The sequence below is a fragment of the Liolophura sinensis genome, chromosome 1, assembly GCF_032854445.1.
Source record: "Liolophura sinensis isolate JHLJ2023 chromosome 1, CUHK_Ljap_v2, whole genome shotgun sequence".
NCBI lineage: Eukaryota > Metazoa > Mollusca > Polyplacophora > Chitonida > Chitonidae > Liolophura > Liolophura sinensis.
In genome coordinates, this window is record NC_088295.1 from 49,296 (window position 1) to 76,765 (window position 27,470).

General features: G+C 41.4%; 1 protein-coding gene across 2 annotated transcripts; it reads left to right on the forward strand.

The window, feature by feature from the left end:
- The first annotated feature begins 104 nt into the window (after nucleotides 1–104).
- LOC135467652 (speract receptor-like) lies at nucleotides 105–27,195 on the forward strand. Of its 2 annotated transcripts, XM_064745448.1 has the most exons (14): nucleotides 105–206; nucleotides 593–763; nucleotides 1,317–1,421; nucleotides 10,102–10,173; nucleotides 15,200–15,365; nucleotides 15,600–15,749; nucleotides 16,187–16,358; nucleotides 16,986–17,126; nucleotides 18,963–19,086; nucleotides 19,621–19,864; nucleotides 20,347–20,445; nucleotides 20,840–20,931; nucleotides 21,266–22,001; nucleotides 26,716–27,195. In XM_064745448.1, the coding sequence occupies exons 1-13, from the start codon at nucleotides 177–179 to the stop codon at nucleotides 21,998–22,000; spliced, it is 2,301 nt and encodes a 766-aa protein (XP_064601518.1). In that variant the 5' UTR covers nucleotides 105–176; the 3' UTR covers nucleotide 22,001; nucleotides 26,716–27,195. The 2 variants fall into 2 exon arrangements, with proteins under 2 accessions (XP_064601518.1, XP_064601524.1); XM_064745454.1 differs by lacking the exons at nucleotides 105–206; nucleotides 593–763; nucleotides 1,317–1,421 and adding an exon at nucleotides 9,190–9,235.
- Nucleotides 27,196–27,470: the final 275 nt, after the last annotated feature.

Consider the following 27,470-nt stretch of genomic DNA (forward strand, 5'->3'; position numbering starts at 1 on the left):
TTAAAACTGAGTAATAAAACTATGAGTTTAACATATGAGTTTATTTTAAAACCTTTTATTTTGTGACTATATCTTTATTGCTGTGTGGTTAACATTTCAGAAATTGGCGCTTTGAACAACAATTGGCTAATCTTTTATGGAAAATCAATATACAAGATATTGACTTTCGTCACGTCATGACATCTGCAATGTCTGTAGGGAGTAACGTAAGTCCGCATCAGAAAATGTTCCACTCTAAAACTGAGGAATAATCTTACTGTTGCTCTGTATATATACTGTAAAACTGAAAAAAACCTGACCACTACTCTGCACATATACTGTAAAACGGAGGAATAATCTTACTGTTACTCTGCACATATACTGTAAAACTAAGGAATAATCTTACTCTTACTCTGTATATATACTGTAAAACTGAAGAATAACCTTACTTTTACTCTGCATCTAAACAATGTCAACAATGTAGATTTTCAAGCATATAAGCATATTTTTCAGATAATTACACAACATGATAAAATCTACTTGTTTTTAGTCCCATAAATTGTCTAGTTTTAGTGACTTTAAATAGTATACTGAGCAGTTTTCCTGTAAACAGTATGAGACTTGCAGCTACCACGGTAGTCAAGAGACCATATGCTCGATGAGGTCCAGGCGGGCACAAGTCTTCACAAAGACGGGACTGTATAAAGGAAACATAGTGGCCCTCAAGTGGATACGGAAAAAGAACATAGACATAAACCGCAACGTACGCCTAGAGTTAAAACAGGTGAGGCATGTGTTTACTGTTTGTTTATTGAACAACTTTCTAGGTTAACAAAGACGTTTGTGACCTCTTGGTCCCCGAGATAATGACATCGATCCACCTGATAGGGTCTCATGGGATTCCGGTGCGGCACAAAGGAGCTCGATTACGGTCTGGCGAGAGGCCGGACACACAAGACGTGAACATTTGCACCTGCAGGCAAAGATAAGCAATAGTATTTATTTGAAATGGTTGTTTTCTTTGTACGGCCTTCGATGTCATTTCGTCCGTATAGTCCAATAAAATAACGCAGTGAAACGTCCCCGAATCATGCCATCATAGGACCGTTATCGCGCCGTTAATCGGTTGCTGCTGGAAGATGAAATCAATGACACGTTAAAATTACCACTAAACCATTCCAGGCAACATCAAACATTGCCGCAAATCACTGAAAATTCTTGAAATATTGCCAACAGCATTCGTGTATGATGTCAAATCATATCCATTATACATCAAAGCCAATATTACCAGTTTTAAAGTCAATAATAAAATGATCTAACGTTTTGTTTTTTTTCAGATGAGAGATCTTCGACATGACCATATTGTAGGATTCATAGGGGCATGCGTGACGCCACCTTACGTAGCTATAGTTTCGGAGTACTGTCATCGTGGCAGTCTGGAGGTAGGTAAACAATGAACTGCCCTTATCGCAAATCTGGAACCGATCAAGGTTTTGACCCAGGATTAGGTGTCAGAGACATCTGTTAACTTGTTCCCAAATTCCCTGCGAAGGGCGCTTAATGGTGGCAAGCAAATCAAACCTTCTGTAAACCTTCTGTTGATTGAGTCACAAAGTACTATATAGCATAAAGCTGTGTACAGCCCAGCTTAAAGGAAACCAAACTAAATTTCAATTTTATATCAACGCTTATTACCAACTTTTATTTACTTATTTATTATTTGACTGGTGTTTAAGCCATACGCAAAAATATTTCACTCATAAAACGGCCGGCATCGTTATGATGGGAGGAATCCTACAAAATAATTGTCATCGTGCATATGAGCCTATGATATTACTGAGCATAGACCACAGAGTAATGTGACCGAGTATGTGCGTCTAGAACATCAGGGATCGTACACAGTTCATGATACGACCGAGTACATGTGTCTAGACTGTCAGGGATCGTACACTGCTGAGTGATATGATCGAGTATATGTGTCTAGAATGTCACGCAGCGTACCCTGCTTAGTGATATGGCCGAGCATGTAAGTCTAGAATGTCAGGGAGCGTAGACGACAGGGTAGTGTGATAGAGTATGTGTGTCTACAATGTCAGGGATCGTACACTGCTGAATGATATGGCCGAGTATGTGTGTCTAGAATGTCAGGGATTGTACACTGCTGAGTGATATGGCCGAGTAAGTATATCTAGAATGTCAGGGATCGTACACTGCTCAGTGATATGGCCGAGTATGTATGTCTAGAATGTCAGAAGGCGTAGACGACAGGGTAGTGTGATAGAGTATATGTGTCTAGAATGTCAGGGAGCGTAGACGACAGGGTAGTGTAATAGAGTATATGTGTCTAGAATGTCAGGGATCATACACTGCTGAGTGATATGGCCGCAGATGTGTGTCTAGAATGTCAGGGATCTTACACTGCTGAGTGATATGATCGAGTATGTGTGTCTAGAATGTCAGGGAGCGTACCCTGCTTAGTGATATGGCCGAGTATGTATGTCTAGAATGTCAGGGAGCGTAGACGACAGGGTGGTGTGATAGAGTATGTGTGTCTACAATGTCAGGGATCTTACACTGCTGAGTGATATGGCCAAGTATGTGTGTCTAGAATGTCATTGATCGTACACTGCTGAGTGATATGGCCGAGTAAGTATATCTAGAATATCAGGGATCGTACAGTGCTGAGTGATATGGCCGAGTATGTATGTCTAGAATGTCAAAAGGTGTAGACGACAGGGTAGTGTGATAGAGTATATGTGTCTAGAATGTCAGGGAGCGTAGACGACAGGGTAGTGTGATAGAGTATATGTGTCTAGAATGTTAGGGATCGTACAGTGCTAAGAGATATGGCCCAGTATGTGTGTCTAGAATGTCAGGGATCGTAGACGACAGGGTAGTGTGATAGAGTATGTGTGTCTAGAATGTCAGGGAGCGTACACTGCTTAGTGATATGGCCGAGTATGTATGTCTAGAATGTCAGGGGGCGTAGACGACAGGGTGGTGTGATAGAATATGTGCGTCTACAATGTCAGGGATCTTACACTGCTGGGTGATATGGCCGAGTAAGTATATCTAGAATGTCATGGATCGTACACTGCTGATTGATATGTACGAGTATGTATGTCTAGAATGTCAGGGATCGTGCACTGCTAAGTGATATGGCCGAGTATATATGTCTGGAATGTCAGAAGGCGTAGACGGCAGGGTAGTGTAATAGAGTATATGTGTTTAGAATGTCAGGGATCGAACCCTGCTCAGTGATATGGCCGCGTATGTGTGTCTAGAATGTCAGGGATCGTACACTGCTTAGTGATATAGTCAAGTATGTGTGTCTAGAATGTCAGGGAGGGTAACCTCCTTATTGATATGGCCGCGTATGTGTGTCTAGAATGTCAGGGATCGTACACTGCTGAGTGATATGGCCGCGTATGTGTGTCTAGAATGTCAGGGATCGTACACTGCTGAGTGATATGGCCGCGTATGTGTGTCTAGAATGTCAGGGAGCGTACCCTGCTTAGTGATATGGCCGCGTATGTATGTCTAGAATGTCAGGGAGCGTAGACAACAGGGTGGTGTGATAGAGTATTTGTGTCTAAAACATAAGGGATAGAACACTGTTCTTGACACGACCGAGTACATGTGTCAAGAATGTCAGGGAGCGTACCCTACTTAGTGATATGGCCAAGCATGTGTGTCTAGAATGTTAGGAATCGTACACTGCTGAGTGATATGGTTGCGTATGTGAGTCTAGAATGTCCGGGAGCGTACCCTGCTTAATGATATGTCCGTATATGTGTGTCTTTAATGTCAGGGATCGTACACTGCTGAGTGATATGGCCGCGTATGTGTGTCTAGAATGTCAGGGAGCGTACACTGCTTAGTGATATGGCCGCGTATGTATGTCTAGAATGTCAGGGAGCGTAGACAACAGGGTGGTGTGATAGAGTATTTGTGTCTAAAACATCAGGGATAGAACACTGTTCTTGACACGACCGAGTACATGTGTCTAGAATGTCAGGGATCGTGCCCTGCTGACTGATATGATCGAGTATATGTGTCTAGAATGTCAGGGATCGTACACTGCTTAGTGATATGGCCGAGTATGTGTGTCTAGAATGTCAGGGATCGTACACTGCTGAGTGATATGGTCGAGTAAGTATGTCTAGAATGTCAGGGATCGTACACTGCTGAGTAATATGGCCGAGTATGTATGTCTAGAATGTCAGAAGGCGTAGACGACAGGGTAGTGTGATAGAGTATATGTGTCTAGAATGTCAGGGATCGTACACTGCTGATTGATATGGCCGAGTATGTGTGTCTAGAATGTCAGGGATCGTACACTGCTGAGTAATATGGCCGAGTATGTATGTCTAGAATTTCAGAAGGCGTAGACGACAGGGTAGTGTGATAGAGTATATGTGTCTAGAATGTCAGGGAGAGTAGACGACAGGGTAGTTTGATAGAGTATATGTGTCTAGAATGGCAGGGAACGTACACTGCCGAGTGATATGGCCGAGTTTGTGTGTCTAGAATGTCAGAGATCGTAGGCGACAGGGTAGTGTGATAGAGTATGTGTGTCTAGAATGTTAGGGATCGTACCCTGCTTAGTGATATGGCCGAGTATGTATGTCTAGAATGTCAGGGATGGTACCCTGCTTAGTGATATGTCCGCGTATGTGTGTCTACAATGTCAGGGATCGTACACTGCTGAGTGATATGGCCGCGTATGTGTGTCTAGAATGTCAGGGAGCGTGCACTGCTGAGTGATATGGCCGCGTATGTGTGTCTAGAATCTCAGGGATCGTACCCTGCTGAGTGATATGGCCGCGTATTTGTGTCTAAAATGTCAGGGAGCGTACCCTACTTAGTGATATGGCCGAGCATGTGTGTCTAGAATGTCAGAGATCGTACACTGCTGAGTGATATGGCCGCGTATGTGTGTCTAGAATGTCAGGGAGCGTACACTGCTGAGTGATATGGCCGCGTATGTGTGTCTAGAATGTCAGGGAGTGTACCCTGCTTAATGATATGTCCGCGTATGTGTGTCTAGAATGTCAGGGATCTTACACTGCTGAGTGATATGGCCGCGTATGTGTGTCTAGAATGTCAGGTAGCGTACACTGCTGAGTGATATGGCCGCGTATGTGTGTCTAGAATGTCAGGTAGCGTACACTGGTGAGTGATATGGCCGCGTATTTGTGTCAAGAATGTCAGGGAGCGTACCCTACTTAGTGATATGGCCAAGCATGTGTGTCTAGAATGTCAGGGATCGTAACCTACTTAGTGATATGATCGAGTATATGTGTCTAGAATGTCAGGTAGCGTACCCTCCTTAGTGATATGGCGGAGTATGTATGTCTAGAATGTCAGGGAGCGTAGACGACAGGGTGGTCTTATTGAGTATGTGTGTCTACAATGTCAGGGATCTTACACTGCTGTGTGATATGGCCGAGTATGTAAGTCTAGAATGTCATTGATCGTACACTGCTGAGTGATATGGCCGAGTAAGTATATCTAGAATGTCAGAGATCGTACACTGCTGAGTGATATGGCCGAGTATGTATGTCTAGAATTTCAGAAGGCGTAGACGACAGCGTAGTGTGATAGAGTATATGTGTCTAGAATGTCAGGGAGCGTAGACGACAGGGTAGTGTGATAGAGTATATGTGTCTAGAATGTCAGGGATCGTACACTGCTAAGATGTAAGACAGTATGTGTGTCTAGAATTTAAGGGATCGTAGACGACAGGGTAGTGTGATAGAGTATGTGTGTCTAGAATGTCGGGGAGGGTACCCTGCTTAGTGATATGGCCGAGTATGTATGTCTAGAATATCAGGGAGCGTAGGCGACAGGGTGTTGTGATAGAATATGTGTGTCTACAATGTCAGGGATCTTACACTGCTGGGTGATATGGCCGAGTATGTGTGTGTCTAGAATGTCAGGGATCGTACACTGCTGATTGATATGTACGAGTATGTGTGTCTAGAATGTCAGGGATCGTACCCTGCTTAGTGATATGGCCGCGTATGTGTGTCTAGAATGTCAGGGATCGTACCCTGTTTAGTGATATGGCCGCGTATTTGTGTCTAAAATGTCAGGGAGTGTACCCTACTTAGTGATATGGCCGAGAATGTGTGTCTAGAATGTCAGGGATCGTACACTGCTGAGTGATATGGCCGCGTATGTATGTCTAGTATGTCAGGGATCGTAGACGACAGGGTGGTGTGATAGTGTATGTGTGTCTAGAATGTCAGGGATCGTACCCTGCTTAGTGATATGGCCGAGTGTGTTTGTCTAGAATGTCAGGGAGCGCAGACGACAGGGTGGTTTGACCGAGTACGTGTGTCTAGAATGTCAGAGAGCGTAGACGACAGGGTAGTGTGACCGAGTATGTGTGTCTAGGATGTCAGGGAGCGTAGACAACAGAGTGGTGTGACAGAGTATATGTTCCAGAATGTCAGGGAGCGTAGACTAATAAGAGATGTGACTGATTATGACCCAGTACATGCACCTAGCATTTAACAATGTACACTGTAAGAATTGAATGCAAATTCACAACCTATAACACTGTATAGTGTTACAATAAATAATTTACACTATTTTCCAGGGCAATTCTGCACCTATGTGGGGTAATTTTATTTTAGTCGACGTATATTTACAGCATTGTCTGTAAAACTGTAGCGGTTTGACCGTTTACAGTGCACTTGGGTGTAAATGAACACCGATTTTCCTGGCAGATATGTAGATTTTGTTAATTTGCAATGGAGTTAACTGATTATTTAAAATGGTATATGTGGTGACATACTACTATTTTGGGTGTAAATGTTAAACAGCACATCTTGTAAATCTACAGTGAAAAGAACTGGTCACAAAATTGCCTGCACTTTTCACTGCAAACTTACAGCAATCTGCGGATGGTCGTGGGTTTCCCCCGGGATCTGCCCGGTTTCCACCCACCATAATGCTGGCTGCGTCGTATAAGTGAAATATTCTTGAGTATAGCGTAAAAAACCAATGAAATAATAAATAAATAAATAAATAAATAAACGTTACACAGTGATGTGACCGTGTATGTGCACCTAGGTTATCAGTGAGGATACACTCCTGAGCGATGTGACGTATATGTGCGTATAACTTATCAATGTCTTAACACTAATATGTTTCTGTATTATTGTTAAATGTTTGTATTGTTTTGCTTACAATAATATGTTTCGTGAATGAATGTCGAGCTGTACATCGACAGTTCTTACAGAGCTCGCTCGGAGAACTCGTCTCTCTTCCTGAATAAGGATACTGAGGCAATGTCCTGAATAAAGCCTGGTGGGTATTAAACGAAACTTACAGCCTGCAGAAGGCTATCGGAGCTTATCTCGCCAGCTTTTGTCCTGATTACGAGGGCCGGACCGAGTGCTCACGCCGGTGCGTGCGCATTACCTCTCTGTGTATATCTTCAACAAACTCTCGCAAACTTATCCAGTGTGTTCTGGTTCGCCCCTGCTCGAAACAAGGCTCTCCCTGGGGATTAGGCTTTATGTACGATTTTTATAATATTGTGTTACCTGGCTCCGTAACAATACTCAGTGTTGTGACCTTGTATTTGCGGCTAGAATATCAGTGAGCGTACACTGCTGAGTGACGTGACCGTGTATTTGCACCCAGGTTATCAGTGAACGTACACCTCCGGAGTGATGTAACATATATATGTGCATAGGTTATCAATGAGTGCACAGTATTAAGTGATGTATTTGCACCCAGAATATCAGTGAGCGTACACTCCTCAGTGATGTGATCGACTATTCGCATCTAGGGTATCAGTGAACGTACACTGATGAAAGATGTGACCGAGTATGTGCGAATATGTTATCAGCGAGCTCATAATCCTAAGTGATGTGACATGCATTTGCACCTAGGGCATCAGTAAGATTACCCTACTGAGTGATGTGACCGTGTATGTGCGCCTAGGTTATTAGTGAGCACACAACAATGAGTGATGTGACCGTGTATATATACGCGAGGACTATCAGTGGGTGTACAATGCTGAATGATGTGACCGTGTATATGCGCCTAGATTATTAGTGAGCGCACAACACTGAGTGATATGACTGGTTATACATATGCGAGGACTATCATTGAGTGTACAATGCTGAATGATGTGACAGTGTATGTGTGCCTAGGTTATCAGTGAGCTCACAATACCGGGTGATATGACTGGGTGATATGACCGTGTATATGCGAACGTACAGTGCGGAGTGATGTGTAAAAGTGTATGTGCGCCTAGGTTTATCAGCGAGCGTACATATGTGAAGGATGTGATCGTTTATGTGCGTCTAAGTTATCAATGAGCTCACAGTCCTGCGTGATTTGAGCGAGTATTTTGGCCTAGGTTATCAATGAGCGTGAACCACTGACTGACGTGACCGTGTATGTGCGCTTAGGCTATGAATAAGCGTGCACTACTGAGTGATGAGTGATGTGTACGTGTGTGCGTAGACTGCTTGGTGATGTAACAGTGTGTGTGCGTCTAGGTATTAGTAAGACCTCTGAGTGATGTGACGGCCTGCACGCGCCTATGTCATCAGTGAAAGTACACTACTGAGAGATGTGACCGTGTATATGCGCCTAGGTTATCAGACAACGTACATTACTGCGTGATGTGACAGTATATTTGCGCCTGGAATATCAGTGAGGGTACACTACTGTGTGATTTGACTGTATACGTGCACCTAGGTTATCAGTGAGCGCACAGTACCGAATGATGTGACCAAAAATTTGCGCACAGGCTATACGTGGGCGTACATTACTAAGTGGTGTGACTGTGTATGTGCGCATAGGTTATCATCGATTCTACCCCACTGTTAGTTGCGGGTCGTGTGCAAACATACATATTAAATAAATGCGACTTTTCAGACAACATTGAGTGTGTCACGCAACACACCGGTCGGTAACCCTAACCCCTAGTAATGTGAGTTCGTACTGTTTATATCTACAAATGAAATAATTTGAGTTTGTTAGATTTGCTTCGTAATTTATACAAAGGTGAACAATCGGAATTGCCTTTAGTGTGTGCCCAGAATAACATTGAGCGTACACTTCTGAGTGATGTGACCATGCCTGTGTGCTCAGAATAACATTGAGCGTACACTTCTGAGTGATTTTTTTTTTGATTGGTGTTTTACTCAAGAATATTTCACTTATACGACGGCGGCCAGCATTATGGTGGGTGGAAACTGGACTTGAATTCACAGCGACCGCATTGGTGAGAGACTCCTGGGTCATTACGCTGCGCTAGCGCTTTAACCGACTGAGCCACGGAGGCCCCACACTTCTGAGTGATGTGACCATGTATGTGCGCTCAGAATAACATTGAGCGTACATTTGTGAGTGATGTGACCGTGCTTTAGCGCCTATGTTATCAGCGAGGAAACAAAACTGAGTAACGTGATCTGGTATGCTAAGGTTATTGCAAATTGATGAATTCGTTCAAGACTATTAAAAGCATATGAACTAAAACTTAACCAACAGCAGTCAGACAAGACTTTTGATATCTCTTTGGTGTTAAATTGAAAAGAGACCGGTAATTCACCGGTTACGTGTGACCACTTGCCAGCTATCACACTGTCGTCGCTGCTCTGGTCTTACTCTCAATGCTGTACGTCTATAATTGTAATCATTAAACCAAAAACTATTAGTGCTTAAATGTTGTTTTCAGATATGGACATTTTAAAGGAATACATGTCTGTGTAGAGCTTGTTATGATTATCGTGGTTAATAGTCAAACATTGATAGTGAATCCCCGATCAGTATCATGACAGCAAACTGAACTTAATCAATAAAAGTAGATGCCTAGTTGAATACTTCCTGCAAGGATGAGTGGCCGGTGTTTGACTTGTGACTCGGTTTAGGGCTGTGTTTCGTGTTCTGATCTCTTTGTTCTACAAATCAGTAGGATCTGTCCACACAAGGCTACCACCTTACATAGTAATGTAGCTTATCCTCGTCTAAAATTACATTTGACATGTTTGCTTTCGTCATCAAGTGTGACATACACTGATTGTACAAAGTATAACCAGAACACGTTATTTGTGTTTAACCTATTACAATTTTAATGTTTCACTCTTCAAGGACGTGCTGGGTAATGAGGATATCAAGATTGACAAGATGCTCAAGGCTTCCCTGGATTCCGATATGATGAAGGTAAAGTATTTTTCAAGCCTGCAAGAAGTGCACATTTAGTTTGAATATTCTCCCCATAAATAAGACATTCTTGATGCCGGTCAAATGTATTGAAAATGATTTATTATAACAATATGTAAGTTTCTCTTACCTTTGTTCAATTCTGCTCGACAAATGCCGTAAAACATGCCTGTTTGGCCGCGACTCAATTGAGTTAAGATTCTTTGTACTCCGTTACGCGCGTAATCTGCTTCATTCAGCATTTTTTTGTTCATGTTTGCTGAGCAGCAAAAATACTTGGTACAGACGTGACCGACCCAAAAATTCCTTGTCGCTTTCTCAATCAAGATTTCTTTTTTTGTGGCTGAATCGACCAAGTTTAATTTTTGGTCAGTTCGACCAAAATATGACCACAAATAACCTGACCGGACTGACCATAAATAACAAGGTCCGTCTAACTACAAATAACCTCGTTCCTCTAACCGCAAATAACAAAGAACTATTTTTTAAAGTCGGCTAGCTGCCACCCACAAATATGCACAAATCATGGTGCATATAATGCATTTAATATAAAGCCAAAGAGCTGTGTCTGATTTTGCGGGAGAGGTGTGCTTGCTTACCTGAAAAAGCACAGCATGCTATTTACATTGGAACATTACCACTAGATTTTCCAAAAGAAAAAATGTTTACAACAACACTTCGTTTCCAGCTACATTCCAGGCCTTTTATGTAAGGAGTGTGATCTAGGTTAAAATATAAGACATCAAATGATAACATCTGTTATTCTCTATTAACGTGAAACTAGAATATTTTGAACTGAAATAACATTTGTTACAATAAATATTATTCCACATATCGACAAGACATGAAAACAAAAGATCAAATTGGCACATAATATTCCACTCCCCATGCAGGTCTAATTCAGTTCATCTTTGCATCTAATTCAGTTTAAATCCATCTGTGAATCAAAACTAACTTGTATCACACACAGTCACACACCGTCTGCATTTCTGCACACTTCAGCGTTTTCAAGCAAGCTGTTACTTGCGGTAAATACTAAGGCTCTTGATAAAGTCTGTCATCCTTTCTGCATTGTAGTCCCAGGAATGGGATCTGGGTGAAGTCCATAGTTTGAAATTGTGCAACATGTACACTATACACTACACACATAGAAACAGAGTGTAGTGCTGATACAATGAACACTGTTTGCACACATTTGGGCAGCCACACCATTGCTGTTTTGTCTGCACTAAGAAGAATCTTTTCTGACGTCCATCTCACGAAAAATGATCAGAAAAGATTGAGTTCGGTCTATCACAGAATCTTTTCTGACATTTATTTCACACAAATTTGCAGTGTTTCTGTAGGATGAACAGCTTTCTTCCAAGGCATTCAGGTCTGAAAAAGAAACAAAAACAGCATCAACAAAAAGTTAAAAAGAAATGAAGGCATGTGTATGATTTAGTCATTGCCATAGCTCAATCAGGAGACGCTTCGTCTAAACTAACTTGAAAGGGTGGACACATATGCCTACAGGACACTGTCTTGGAAGAAGTGTTCTGATGCAGCATATTCCTACCCCGGCCAGAAACCAACCACTTAATTGTATAAAGATAACATTTGTTGTTGTTGGCGTTGTTGTACAATATACCTGGATTTTCAGGATTTTCTATTGGATCTATCCACAAATAAAACTCATAACTGGGTACAGATTGTACCTGATAACGGGGCTGTGATTTACTCCAGAATATAACCAGTAAATGAATATCTTGTTTAAAACTTGTTTGCCATATTAAATATTCAGAGATAGTTTTGGATCACTTCCCAACTCCTTCATAATGCATTCCATAATGTCGCTTAAATCTTCAATCGTGGTACATTGTTGAGACTAGTAGGCGGTGTAAATTTCAAAACGAGACTACAAGTATAAAAATGGAGCTTATGTGCGAGAAGACTCTTTGTGATGACTCGCGATACAAGGCTGAAATTCCCTGCCAATCTGCTAATACATCCGGAAACACGATAATACACATTCGTGCATTCGTTTTGTGGGGATACCCTTGTGTTTTCTTAATTACTATCCACTGTCGAATAAGTGAAATATTCTTGATTACGGCTAATATCATCAATAAAAAAGTAAATGTATTCCAGGCTGGATGTGAAATGACGTTCATGAAAGAGGTTTCATTATCTGCATTTATACACATGTAAACTATTTTACTTATACCATTATGAAAGATGTTTAACTTTTGTCTCGTCTCTAGTTTGAATATTACACGTTAATATAGCCTACACTGAGTGGCTTCAAAATACGATTTCAAACAGATGTCAACAGAAATCCGTTCATTATACCAGATTATTTATGTACATGTACATAATTTTAATTTTGCAATCCATGTACCTGTATATTACAATATATGTACATATTTTTGGTAGGTAAATAATAAATATGTCTTTGATACATGTTCTGACGTTTATATGATCACTAAACTACATGAACAAACTGATTTTGTAATGCCCCATGGTTAGCCTTATTCATGGTCAGAGGTTGCAATGTTCTCACGATAAACGTTTTTGTTAATGCAGATATATGGCAGATATTGTCCTGCAAATGTATGGGGTACCTGATCTCTCAATTTGTATCAGTGTTGATTTTTCAAAATATGATATTTTTGTGTGTTACTTCATATATTACATATAGAAACCATTAGTGCAATCATTAGTGCAAACAAGTTATTTTAGTACACAAATCAAATTAGTCTTGTGAATGATTGTGATAAAGATATACGCTACATTTCTAAAGTGGTTAGTTGTCACGTGGGTGTTTTACGAATTCTAATGGAGCATTTCACTTGTATGTCTTATCAATCAATTGTATGGTTTAAACAAACATGGTTGAGCCTGGAGAAAACCAATATACCTCCCCCATCACATGACAGTTTATATGTTGAATTACGATTACATACAGCATCAGACAGTCTTTTATATGCTTTGCAGCATTTTCTGTAATCGTATTTGTTATATGCTTTGCGGTATGTTCTGTAATTTTATTTGTTATATGCTTTACAGCATGTTCTGTAATTTTATTTGTTTTATACTTTGCAGCGTGCTCTGAAATTTTATGTTATATGTTTTGCAGCATGTTCTGTAATTTTATTTGTTGTATGCTCTGCAGTATGTTTTCAACTTTTTAGTGATTTAATTTGATATACACGTATTTTCTCTATCCTGATATAAATATTAAAGTGTGAAAAATATTATTTTCCTGGTGGCTATGTATAGACCTGCAAATTCGGTCACTGTTGAGAGTACTGAGGGTATCAGTTTAAGACATAAGGCTACATACATGTAGCGCTACATGAGGTAGTATATCATTTCACATGGGAGTTTATAGCTTGAGCCTGAAACAAGATAGTATTTCAGAGTATGAATTTCTACAGCTATTTTACTAATATCAAAGAGGAAATCGGGCAGAGCCCAGGGGAAACTCACGATCATCCGCAGGCTCTGACAGACCTTCCGAATTACGGCCCTCTCGAGTGTAAGGTATGATGTACAGACGGACATACTCAGATAGAAAGTTCAGTTTTTTTGTAGCTCTCGTATATTGTGCTCTCACACATGGATTGAAAGTTCAGCTTTTAAAAAAATCTTGTATATTGGGCTCTCATATATGGATTGAAAGTTCAGATTTTCTAATCTCCCTGATCTTAGGTATGGTGTATAAATGTAGATAATTGTTATTTTCTTAATTACCCCCCATTTAAGACATTTCATATCATCTAAAGACCTATATGCTATCTAATGATAATGACAATCTAATTTTTATTTTAATTTTTTATTTTATTAGTTTCCCCTCTTCAGGTACACAGCGTAAGAATGCCTTTCATGAATACAGCTAAATGGGCAAGCTGAAGACACTATCGTGATGTTGTACTCAACGTTCTGTATTTCACACGAATAATATCTGTGAATCTGTGAATAACTCGGATTGTTATCTGACGTGTATAACGATGTCATTCTGCTTTATTTTGGGGAACCCTATTGCTGGATCGGGGTAAAGTTTATGGTTTGGGTCGGAGCGTCCCTTTAAATTTGGCTCGAAATCAGAATAGGTTTTTGGGTACGTCATGTCTATACCTTAGTTTTTTGGGTCTATACTGACTAGGTTTTTTTTGGGGTCAAACTGACCAAACCTTCTTAGAGTGTATAGGTATTATATGAAATTCATGCCTGGAATATCCACTGTCTGCCCGGGCATCATTGAAAACTGATGACCTTTTCTCTCTTGTGTGTTACCAGCTTTATTTCCTATTTGTATAATTTCTTACATACCTGTGTCTTTGGGAGCTAGTGTTAAACGTTGTTTTGGAAATGGATCTTGCGATTATCAAATTGAAACACCCTTTACGGACTACGAATGGTATACGAATATCGGACATGGCGCTTATATTTATGTATTGTATTCTTGCATGAACCAGGATTCCGCTGGAAGGCTCGGCATCCCCGAGGCCTTGTCCCTTTCTATTGTTTTCTTGTTATTGTTTATCAAATGTGATGACAACACACCATTTTGAGTCTTTCTAGATCAGGTTAGGCCTTAGTGCTACCGGATGTGTAGTTTGCTACTATTTGTGCATTTGTATGAAGATGTATAATATCATCTTAACTATGGAAAATTCAGGCCGTATTTCAACCGTCACGTGTGACCGTGTAACCCACTATCACACTGTTGTCGCCGTAATGGTTTTAGTATGAGCAACATTTCTTCATTTTGTGTCCGGCGGTCATCATAACATAACAAAGAGAATTAAGTTTATTTCAAATCTTTACCCGCAATCGCTGTAGTGTCCATTAAAGATAGATGTAGTGAGAAAGGATTGTAAGGTTTTCTAAGGATATATAGGTGTAACGTGATGTCTTGCCTTACGTTTGGCGGCTTGACCTTCCTGGAACTATTCATCAATTACCAGGGCTAAGCGTATGGCAATTGCGCCAAGCATCTGTTTCTCACAACAAATTTTTGTATTTGCATTTATCTCTTTAGGGCATGGCATATCTGCACAGCTCTGATATCGAGAGTCATGGTAATCTTAAGTCGTCTAACTGCCTCATAGACAGTCGATGGGTACTGAAGATAGCCGATTTCGGGCTGACTGAGCTCAAGTCTGGTCAAGAACATGTGGACGAGGGAGAATATGCAAAATACAAAAGTAGGTGGAATTTACAGAAAACTGCAAGATTCATCCAACATTGGCTAACAAAGACGTCACGCCACATTTTTAAGAATAAAAACATTTGTTCTGTTCAGACGAGTATTTAAACAACTATATATATATATATATATATATATATATATATATATATATATATATATATATATATATATATATATATATGAAATGAGGCTCTCGTGATCATTTTGTAAATGTGTTTCCTTTTTACAGAAAAATTATGGACTGCTCCCGAATTGCTCCGCTCCAAGTCTCGTTCGCTTAAGGGAACCCAGAAAGGAGACGTCTACTCGTTTGCCATCATTCTGTATGAGATTGAGGGACGGTCGGGACCCTTCGGAGACACAGAACTTACCCCCAAAGGTAATCGCTTAACAGCTTTTGCACGAGGTCATGAAAAGGTTACGCCTTAGCAAAGAGGTTGCTAATGACAGACGGCCAAACCCTACCAAATGCATCTCAAATACCTTTATGAACCCTGTTTTACAAGCCAGATGTCAAGATCGTGATTTCTAAACAGTTGCTGTCTGATAAATTATTACATCATTGGATTTTTTCTCTTAAACATGATTCTAGGCAGCGTCCAAGTTGCTAGCATATAAATAATTACATGCACTGTTGGAATAAGCCCTAAGTAAGGTCGGATTTCCTCGGTGACGTATGACCAGTTACAATCTGTCCCTGATCTGATTTTGACTTGTATCGTCTGATCTTTATTATCTATTTACATTTATATACAATTTTACATCTCAACAATCTGTCAGTTTGATGGGATTTTTAAATCTTTGATCTTTTTTAAGAAATAGTGAATAAAATCCTATCCAAACCTGGCGAGTTTCGTCCAGACACTAGTAACCTAAAGTGTCCCAATTTTATCGTAACCACGATGAAAATGTGCTGGGCCGAAGACCCTAACGAGAGACCGGATTTCAAGACCTGCAGGAGGCTGCTCAAGCCCATGCAAAAAGGATTGTAAGTATAAACTAATCCATGCAAATTGATTAATACTTTCGAAAATACGTCGTTTTAAATATTACTTGTAAGCAGATCGTGGCAACGCTTATTGAAGCGCTTGTCCTTTGATTGTTAGACCCACACGTTGTTGGTTGATCCCAGTTCAGGGCTGATTTTTTAAGGCATTGGTGCTCTTGTGGGCTGTCCGATAGCACTCTTACTCACAGTTACATAGGGAAAACATATACTCTGCGCTCACTCTGTGTCTTAAATCTGTGAATACTAAGGACAACAGTTCGTTTACGTCCCAAAGGGCGGTACTATACGGTTAGCTCCAGTCATACACAAGAATGATAAATCAATGGTTGAAATAATTCAATCTTGAGTCCGTTTATATTAGTCGTATATCTATATAACGGGCGGGGTGGATTCGAATACACGATTCCAAATATTGCCATTTTTCTGTCTCATTAAAGATTTCGGTCACTGACAACGCTGGTCATGGTCAACAACAATAAGTTCTAGAACGTCCAGCCTGGCAGCTACCGAGTCATTTTGATCGTCAAAGAGCCATTTTAAAGACGTACGGTTACCTAGTGATGTATTACATTTTGCCCAGTAACACAACTGTGTGATGTATTTCAGGAAATCGAACATATTTGACAACATGATGTCGATCATGGAGCGGTATGCCTCAAATTTGGAAGGGATAGTGGCAGAAAGAACAGCGGAGCTCGTGGAGGAGAAGAAGAGAACGGATTCTCTGCTCAACAGGATGCTTCCACCGTGAGTTTTCTGCTATGTAACGTTCTGTGTCCTGATCTGGGAGCATGAGTGCGAGTCTTCCGCTCTATCACTATCTTCAGTAACATGAGTGTGAGTCGTCCGCTCTGCCGCAGGTCTCAGTAACATGAGTGTGAGTCTTCCGCTCTATCACTATCTTCAGTAACATGAGTGTGAGTCGTCCGCTCTGCCGCAGGTCTCAGTGTCATGAGTGCGAGTCTTGCGCTCTATCACTATCCTCATAAGCATGGGTGTGAGTGTTCCGCCCCGTCACTATCCTCAGGGTCATGTGCGTGAGTATTTCGCTCTGTCACTGGTCTCAGTGTTATGACTTTGAATCTCGCTCAGTCGCTGGCATCTGTGTTATAAATGTGAGTCTTCTGCTCTGCCGCTGGCCTCAGGGTCATGAGTGTGGATCTTCCGCTCTGTAACCATCCTACAGGAGTATAAGTGTGAGTTTTCACCTCTGCCACAGATTTTTGGGTGCGGGTGTTCCACACTGCCGCTGACCACAGGCTCATGAATGTAAGTTTTCAGCTCTGCCACTGACTTCAGGGTCATGAGTGTGAGTCTTCAGCTTTGTCGCAAGCCCCGGGTTCATGATTGTGAGCCTTCCGCTCTGCCGCTGCCCTTAGAGTCATATGTGTAGGTCGTCAGCTCTATCGCTATCCTCAGGGTCATGAGTGCGAGCCTTTTAGTTATGCCCTGACCTCAGGATCATGCGTGTGAGTCTTTAGCTCTGTCGTTGTCCTGAGGGCCGTGAATGTGAATCTTCAGTTCTATCGCTATCCTCAGGGTCATGAGTGCGAGTCTTTAGCTCTGTAGCTATCCTCGGGGTCATGAGTTGAATCTTCAGCTCTGTTGCTCTCCTCAGGATCATGAGTGCGAGTCTTTATCTCTGCCGCTGACCTCAGGGTCATGCGTTTGAGTCTTTAGCTCTGTCGTTACTCTCAGGGTCATGAGTTGAATCTTCACCTCTGTCACTATTCTCATGGTGATGAGTGTGAGTCTCAAGCTCTGTCGTTGATCTCAGGGTCATGAAAGTGAGCCTTCAGCTCTGCCGCTATTAGCACCAGAGAGTAATTTTAAAATCTTACCCACAATGTGAAACTTGGGTGACATGCAAATTAATACCCGTTTTAAATTTTTTGCTTCCAGTGTTGTTTGTATTCTTATGTATTCATCATAACTCAAGGTTTGAAATACCGGAGTTCAATATTTGATTTCTAAGAGATTGGCCTGATGTATCAAATATTGCTTTAATTACGAAAAATGCTCAACTGCAAATATCCCCCCGCCCCCAACCCCCAAGTGGAGATATAAAGCTAAGGCATCTTGATAGCAAGCTGAAATATGCATGAGCTGCAGATATAAGACGGCTGGATTTGTACGGTTCAACCAATGAATAGGCAATTAAACCAAAATTCCATCATTAATTAAGCAACGTTTATTTGACAACTCCATCTTCTAGCACACGGTATAACCCGCATAGTATTTATAAAACTGATTTGAATGCGAAATGCTATATAAAGTTAATTAGAAATGTGAATATCGACGTGCATGGATTCAGCTGTTGGTTCAGCTGGTTTAAGTGTGAGTCCCAGTGTTATATATGAGAGTTTTCGGCCGTGTCGCTATCCCCAGGGTCATGAGTTTGAGCTTTTAGATCATGAGTGTGAGTATTTACATTTGTGGCTGGCTCATGGGTCATGACGTCATGGAGGTCAGTATTGCAATGAATAGGCCTTACATGAATAGATCTCTGAAATGTCTTGAATTTATTAGTTGCCATTTCCATACAGTTACTTAATACTTTCTGATTTTTATTCCATTAAAAAGGAGCGTTGCTAACCAGCTAAAACAGGGACGTACCGTGGAGCCCGAGTGTTTTGAGTCTGTAACGATTTACTTCAGTGACATATGTGGCTTCACAGCGCTCTCCGCTCAGAGCACACCACTACAGGTGCGTTAGACACACATGAAATTAAAACCAAACGTTAACGTTCAAGAAAACGTTTATGCTGAAGTTTTGTATTTGACTACAAACATCCTGGATGACTTTAAATTGGACCTTCTTAAAAGAAACGAAAATGTAGTAGTTAATAAATAATACTACCAAAGAGCTTCTTGAGATATGTATAAAACAATGGTCGAGTGTTTCCCCTTGTTCTACCCGATTTCCTCCCACCATAATACTACCCGCCGTCGTATGAATGAAATATTCTTAAGTACAGAGTAAAACACCAGTCAAATAAATAAATGAATGTATAAAAGGAACAAAAAGTTTTCAGCTTCTGTGAAATCGTGGTTTGACCGTAGTTAGAATATGCTTGCATATTATTTTATGTTTCATGCTTTAAATTAAGTCACATTGTGTTTAACTTATGAACCGTCACTCTTACAAATCAGTACAAAAGACATCACATCAGTTGTAATTTCGTTCAACAAAAATGACACATTGTTTCATGTATCATTTTTATGTTATTTTTTTTCAAAGGTAGTCGACTTGTTGAACGATTTGTACACATGTTTTGACTCCATTATCCAAAACTATGACGTGTACAAAGTGGAGACAATCGGGGACGCTTACATGGTGGTTAGCGGTTTGCCAAATAGGAATGGACAAAATCATGCTGGAGAAATTGCATCCATGTCTCTAAACCTGTTGGCAGCGATTAAGAAATTCAACATCCGTCATCGCCCCGACGACATTCTCAAACTCAGGATTGGAATACACAGCGGTATGTGTTACCCTTAAGAGGGATATATCCCGGGTTCTATTTGTGATAATTTGGCAGAGCCTATTTTCGACCCCAGAATATGTGCTGTTCAGAAATTGTAATCTCAAATAACGATAATACTATACTTCAAACAGCTTTCTAAATGCCATTTATCAACCCTTTCAATGTTGGCTGCACTATAATTTGTCATAGTCTCAATGGCTGTCAATAATGCTTAAATAGATTTTGTAGCTACCTCACACAGAGCTGGTTCGATGACTGAATGATGTTTAACGCCGTTTCTTCACTTTTATAACGATGGTCAGATCAAATGGTGGACAAAAATGAGCAAATCATCGGATATATGTATATACATCGGTGTCTTACGACCAAGGAAGATTTTTATTTTCATGTTTATTACTCTATTGTTGGTTGTAACACACTTGTTGAGAAATCTCGCGTGTGACGTTAATATTAATAACCGCCTTACCCTTTTCTCATAGGCCCGTGTGTTGCGGGAGTGGTGGGCCTTACCATGCCTCGCTACTGCCTGTTCGGGGATACCGTCAACACCGCCTCCAGGATGGAGTCTAATGGCGAGCGTATGTATCTTTTCACATAGTTGTAGTTGGGGACTGTATACACCAAAGTATCCCCCTTGCATAGTGCATGATATAGTAGTCACACATTGATGTGTTTAAATGTGTTTGAAAAAAATATTGACATTGATTATATACTGCTTTAGATTTCTAATCGAGCATGAATCTTTGCACTTCATAAAGATCCCTGCATGAGGATGGACAGCTTGTTTAACAGTTTGAATTTCCATGGGAATATCTTGACTTCTTCATTAGTGTTATTGACGTTGATGTTTATAAGAGCTGAAATCGGGTAGTGTAATGGGTGTGAGATAACGTACCATTATTTCCGTGATGGCCTGAGTTACTTGTTTTGATTCGCAAATTGATAATTTGCAATCTTGTCATTTGCCTTCAGCGTTGAAAATACATGTAAGTACAGAATGCCGGGCCCTTTTGGAAAAGCTAGGAGGATATAGCCTAACAGAGCGAGGCCTGGTTGCCATGAAAGTAAGCAGAACATCTAGTCACTCTACTCTACAACTACTCTACTTCACCATAACCATGTGTGCTTTCAGTCCTTTTGGACTAGTTATTTTAGCGGTTTTAAGAGTAACTTTATTCTTATTGCAAATATAATTGTAGTGAAGTTTCACCGCTGAAAGTTATACCTAACATTGCAATAGATATACGACAAAAAGCTACACCCGACAAAATATATTTAAGCCCTTGGGTAAGTCCGTTAACATCTGTTATCTGGACAAAGATTTAAAAAATGTAAATGAAAACATTTATTAAAAATTTTAACATTACAGTTAAAGCATTTTAACCATTGTTATCTTAGGGAAAGGGAGAAATATTAACATACTGGTTGCTTGACGAGGACAGTCGAGTGCGGAAGGAGCGCCGCGGAGATTCGGGGGACAGTGGCAGGGGTACGAGGTCGGAGTCTGATGCTCCGTCACTGATCACAACACAGAATAAACAGAACGGCTACACTGGTGTCAACATAACTAAAGTCGACCAAGGTAGCAAAGAAATTTCTAACCAGAGCAAATCGTTCGTAGTGAAAGAGTCATCTAAAATGAAGCCTCCAGACTTAAAGAACATCTCGAATTCTAAAGTAGTGGTAGGAGTATGCGAACGGAAAACACTGGCCCCAGCCTCTTTACACCCAGTTACAAGTGACTCTGGTGTCAGTGACAAAAGGTCTATGCACAGTTGGAGCACCGCCCATGTCAACAAGTCTGATGACAGCGACAGTGTAGTCATTGAGCAGAGCATTTTGGCATCACTAACTGACAATGTTCGGGAGCACATCTGTCGGATGAACTCCCTGTCTAGTGGCTTGTATCGTCCAACTTCCAGCCCTACAAGGCCAGCTGAAGGGCTGACCAAGAAAAACGTTCAGTTTTACCAGGCCAAGTCAAAGACAGATGACCATCCATTCAGTAAAAACCGCATCGGGACTAATGGGCAGACAGGAAGTCCTGGTTTCCCTCAGCCTGTCAAGATCAACAATCTGATGGATGATAGTGAAGACAATGACAGCTTGACTATGGTATCTGTAAATGTCTGAGGTAAAGTTCTGTTAATTCTGTTAACAGTACCGACTCCGTCGTTTCTCAATATCTCCTGACCAAATTCCCATTGTATCCCCAAACCAAAGTCACTGTGGACGTGTACAATACTGTGCCCGTCGTTCCCATTGTATCCCCAGACCAAAGTCACTGTGGACGTGTACAATACTGTGCCCGTCGTTTCCATTATACCCCTTTATAAGTTTGTGTGAACGTGATTTATTGACATAGTTATTACAGTGATCACTATTGACAAATGACTGATCAGAACTGATAAACAACGTGAATAAAATACTTTGCCAACGCCAACATATGACAAATGAGAGTAGATACCATTTATCTGCCAAGTTTGTAACCGACGGAGAATATCGCGCTGGTTAGAGGATTTTCGCCAAATGTTACCCAAGGTGGTTAACACCTAGTTTGATCTCTTTTACGACAGATCATAAATATGTGTAAGTCTCTTAATCTAATCTTAACCTTGCCTTATCTTGCACCAAACCCCAAAACCGTTTTTTAATACAGGTTCTTGATAAAGCATACCAATGTAGCCACTTCCTTTGCTCTGTAATATACTATCCAAAAAAAGAAACGCATAGGTGTTTTGTTTTATTTTAAAATGAAATAAATACATTTTGCCTTCATTTCATGAGCAAAATGTGTTTTAATATTGCTAATAGTCACAGTTAGCACACATTTTATTCCTCAAAACATTTCTTGGTTGAAAATGTTGAGTTTGGAGGCCGTTTTTGGAAGAAGTAAAAAATACAGCACCACACTGCATCACGTGCAGTCTTACACGCCGAACTTACGCATAAAAAGCATGCAGTGTGTGACTATAAAACCGCAACTTCGGGCCGGAAATCGGCGTCTTTCAAGTGGTGTTTTCAAGCTGATTCAACATGCCACGTCTTGACACTGTCACAAGAAATATTGCCATTGGAAGACTTCAAGCTGGAGAGTCCCAATCGTCCATTTCTAGGCGTCTACACGTCAGCCAGAGCACGATTTCACGGCTTGCTGCCCGCTACAACAATACTAGGACAACAAATGACCGTCGGCGTTCAGGTCGACCACGTGTCACTACAGCAGCCCAAGATCGCTACATAAGGGTCTTCCATTTGCGTGACAGTTGTGCTACAGCTGAAAGCACAGCAGCCAGCATACCGGGACTGAGGAGGATATCAGGTCAGACAGTGCGGAACAGGCTGAATGAACATGGACTGAGGGCCAGGAGGCCCTATGTTGGGATCGTGCTGCGTCCTCACCATCGCGCCAATCGCCTCCGATGGTGTAACAACGTGACTGACTGCATGGAATCTACGCAACTGGCGACGCATTTGGTTCAGTGATGAGTCCAGATTCCTATTGCAGAGACGTGATGGTAGAAACCGGGTTTACAGACGTGCTCACGAACGTTATGCCCCTAACTGCGTACGCCAAGTGGACAGATTTGGTGGAGGGAGTGTGATGATATGGGCAGCAATATCGTATACTGGTCGTACAAATCTTGTCCACGTTCAGGGAAATCTTACGGCCGTACGCTACCGAGACACCATCCTGCAGCCACACCTCTTACCTGTCATTGACGTTCAGCGGGAGTTGTTCCAGCAGGACAACGCCAGACCGCACACGGCACGTGTCACAAGGGACTTCCTCGCCGAAAACAATGTAAATGTGCTACCCTGGCCGTCCCGTTCCCCGGATCTTAACCCAATTGAGCATCTGTGGGATGAACTTGATCGACGTCTACGCCAACGTCAACCTCAACCTCAAACGCTTCAAGAGCAAGTTGCATGTTTGCAGGAGGAGTGGCAGAACATTCCCCAGGCCTCTATCCAGCGTCTCACCCAGTCCATGACAAGGCGTGTCAGAACTGTTATTCATGCCCGTGGTGGTCACAACAGATACTGACATTCCACTCAAGTGGGGGACTCATTGTGAGTGTCTTACCTCAAGTTGATTTCCTTGTTGTCTAGATATGGACCCGTCCTTAATCTGTGTAAAAAATATTTGCAGAATAGCAATTCTTATTTAGTTATGCATAATTGAAAAGACTGCATCACCTCCGCAAAAAACCGGGTTATGCGTTTCTTTTTTTGGATAGTATAACAAGACAATATTTACTTCCAAAGCGCTGGTAAGACGTAGTCAAATTAATCATGCATTTAAGTAAATCAAGACATTGGAGAACCTGTGAGTAAGTTTTCTCGTCTAAAGTCAAATCACTTATCACTTTTCCGGCGTTTCTCTGATTTGTCACGATACTTCCAGCACCCATACTGTGCCCATCAGTAACATAAAAGTGCTGAGTAGTCACCAAGAGTGCCAGTGCTAAGAACACATCAACAGTACCTGAACTCAGTGCACATCAACAGTGTCAGTACTGACTACCAAACAATATTGTCAGTACTGAGTACCCACCAACAGTGTCAGTGCCAGTACTAAGAGCCCACCAACAGTGCCAGAGTACCAACTATTAGGGTAGGAAGTGAATACCCGCCAACAGAGTGAGTACTGAGTACCAACAAACAGTATCAGTCCTGAGTACCCACCAATAGTGTGAGTACTGAGTATGCTTGGGGTTTAACACCGTACAATTTTCCAGTCACATGGCGACAAGGAGTCATTAAGTGTGTATTTATGTATTCTGTCTTCTTGTGACGTGGCGAGTCTACGCTGTCCAAGTGCTGCCGCCACTAAAGTATCATACGGAAGACACCAGACATGACACCCTCTCGGTGACATTATACTGACACCGGGCCAACCAATCATGTTTCCTTGCTTTAACCCATTAGTGCTGAGCACCAAGCTAAGCAGCAGCAAACAAGGCTTTCGTATGACCTGATTCGGGTTTGATCCCGGGCTTGCCGAATTCGAGGCGCTTTAACCATTAGGCCACCGAAGCGGCACCAGCAGTGACCAGCAGTCACTGAGACAAACCAGTGTCAATGCTAAGTACCCAAAAATGCCTCTACTGAGTGTTCACAGTGTGAGATACCTAGTACCCGCCAATACTGATATTCATCAGCAGTGTACAGGCTGAGTATTCACCAACAGTGACAATACTGAGATTCACCAGTAGTGTCCAGGATGAGTACTCTACCAACAGTACTGAGGTTCACCAGCAGTGTCCAGGCTGCGTATTCACCAACGGTGACAATACCGAGATTCACCAGCAGTGTCCAGGATGAGTACTCTATCAACAGTACTGAGGTTCACCAGTAGTGTCCAAGCTGAGTATTCACCAATAGTGACAATTCTGAGATTCACAAGCAGTGTCCAGGATGAATACTCTTCCAACAGTGCTGAGGCTCACTAGCAGTGTCCAGGCTGAGTTTTCACCAAAAGTGACAATACTGAGGTTCACCAGCAGTGTCCAGGCTGAGTATTCACCAATAGTGACAATACTGTGATTCACCAGCAGTGTCCAGGCTGCGAATTCACCAACAGTGGCAATACAGAGACTCACCAGCAGTGTCCAGGATGAGTACTCTACCCACAGTACTGAGATTCACCAGCAGTGTCTAGGCTGAGTACTCACCAACAGTGACAATACTGAGATTCACTAGCAGTGTCCAGGATGAGTACTCTACCAACAGTACTGAGGTTCACTAACAGTGTCCAGGCTGAGTACTCTACCAACAGTACTGAGGCTCACTAGCAGTGTCCAGGCTGAGTTTTCACCAAAAGTGACAATACTGAGGTTCACCAGCAGTGTCCAGGCTGAGTATTCACCAATAGTGACAATACTGTGATTCACCAGCAGTGTCCAGGTTGAGTACTCTACCAACAGTACTGTGATTCACCAGCAGTGTCCAAGCTTAGTATTCACCAACAGTGTCAATACTAAGGTTCACCAGAAGTGTCCAGGCTGAGTATTCACCAACAGTGACAATACTGAGGTTCACCAGCAGTGTCCAGGATGAGTACTCTACCAACAGTACTGAAATTCACCAGCAGTGTCCAGGCTGAGCACTCACCAACAGTGACAATACTGAGATTCACCAGCAGTGTCCAGGATGAGTACTCTACCAACAGTACTGAGGTTCACCAGCAGTGTCCAGGCTGAGTATTCACCAGCAGTATCAATACTGAGATTCACGAGCAATGTCCAGGCTGAGTACTCACCAACAGTATCAATACTGAAATTCACCAGCAGCGTCCCGGATGAGTACCCGCCAACAGTGTCAATACTGAGACTCACCACCAGTGTCAAGGCTGAGTACTCACCAACGGTGTCAATACTGAGACTCACCAGCAGTGTCTAGGCTGTGTATCCGCCAACAGTATCAATACTGAGACTCACCAGCAGTGTTCAGGATGAGTGCTCACCAGCAGTATTAATGCTGAATACTAAGCAACGGTATCAGTCCTGAGTATTTGTTTATTCACCACATAATATTACATGTATAATAATATAGTAATTACTATGAATCAAACAAGAACATAACATAAATAACCAGAAGAAATTAGGCGGGATAAAGCCCCAAGAGACTTTTCCCACGCCAAAACAAGAATATAAAGTTGTTTGAAAATGAAGAAAAATGGTGACACTAAATGTTGATAAGTAACAATAAACAGTGTTTAACACAAACACGTTGTGACCACCCAATTATTTAGTTGTCAGGTATTTAATAATTGTGATTTTAATTTGGATTTCATTAGTGAGATAGAAACAATAGATTTTAACTGATCGGTTAACTTCTTTCAGATGACCAGAGATTTGAGAGAATAATGTAAGAAATCATTTCCAAAGAAAGGCTTAACGAAATTGAAGAGACTGGCCCTTGATCGAGGAGAGTGGACACTGGATTCTCTTACGAAATATCTACAGAAGCTTTTGGGTATCAATTCTTCCTGATAGAAAGATATATGTAAACAGTTACACAGAATATTTGTTCAGGGGATTTACTGGCAAGGTGTTGAGCTTAAGAATTAAAGGTTAAGACGATTTGATAATGTAATGATGCATATAGCTCGTTTTTGTATGTAAGCCAATGATTGTAAATGGCTTTTATATGTGTTTCCCCATATAATATTACCATATGATACAAGTGTATTAGTGAGTAGAAAAGGGTGAGAGGGGTTACTTTATTAACGGATCTACTTATATGGCGCATGATGTCCAGATTTCTAGAAACTTTCTTGCAAATGTAGCTAATTTGAAAAGTCCATTTAAGTTCATCAATAAAAAAAAAGACCAAGAAACTTAAATTCAGTGACGTGTTCAATTGCATTTCTAGCTATGGTCAGTTTTAGAAGATTCCTGGGTATGGATTTGGAATTAGGTTTCACTATCATAAATTAGGTTTTTGTGTGTTAAGAGAGAGAGACGATTTGAACAGATCCATATATGTACTTTATCAAGCTCATTCTACATCATGGTTGTGGCATCACTGGCTGAGTCTGAAGTCCGAAAAGTCTGAACTCATGATGTTAGCAAACAGAATGAAAGAAAGTAGATTT

Bases quoted from the DNA above. Each gene is read 5' to 3' on its own strand.
- LOC135467652 (XM_064745448.1), top strand. From the start codon at position 177: ATGACATCTGCAATGTCTGTAGGGAGTAAC. The intron at 207-592 runs GTAAGTCCGCAT...TCCTGTAAACAG, and splicing joins CAATGTCTGTAGGGAGTAAC to TATGAGACTTGCAGCTACCA. The intron at 17,127-18,962 runs GTGAGTTTTCTG...TCCATTAAAAAG, and splicing joins CTCAACAGGATGCTTCCACC to GAGCGTTGCTAACCAGCTAA.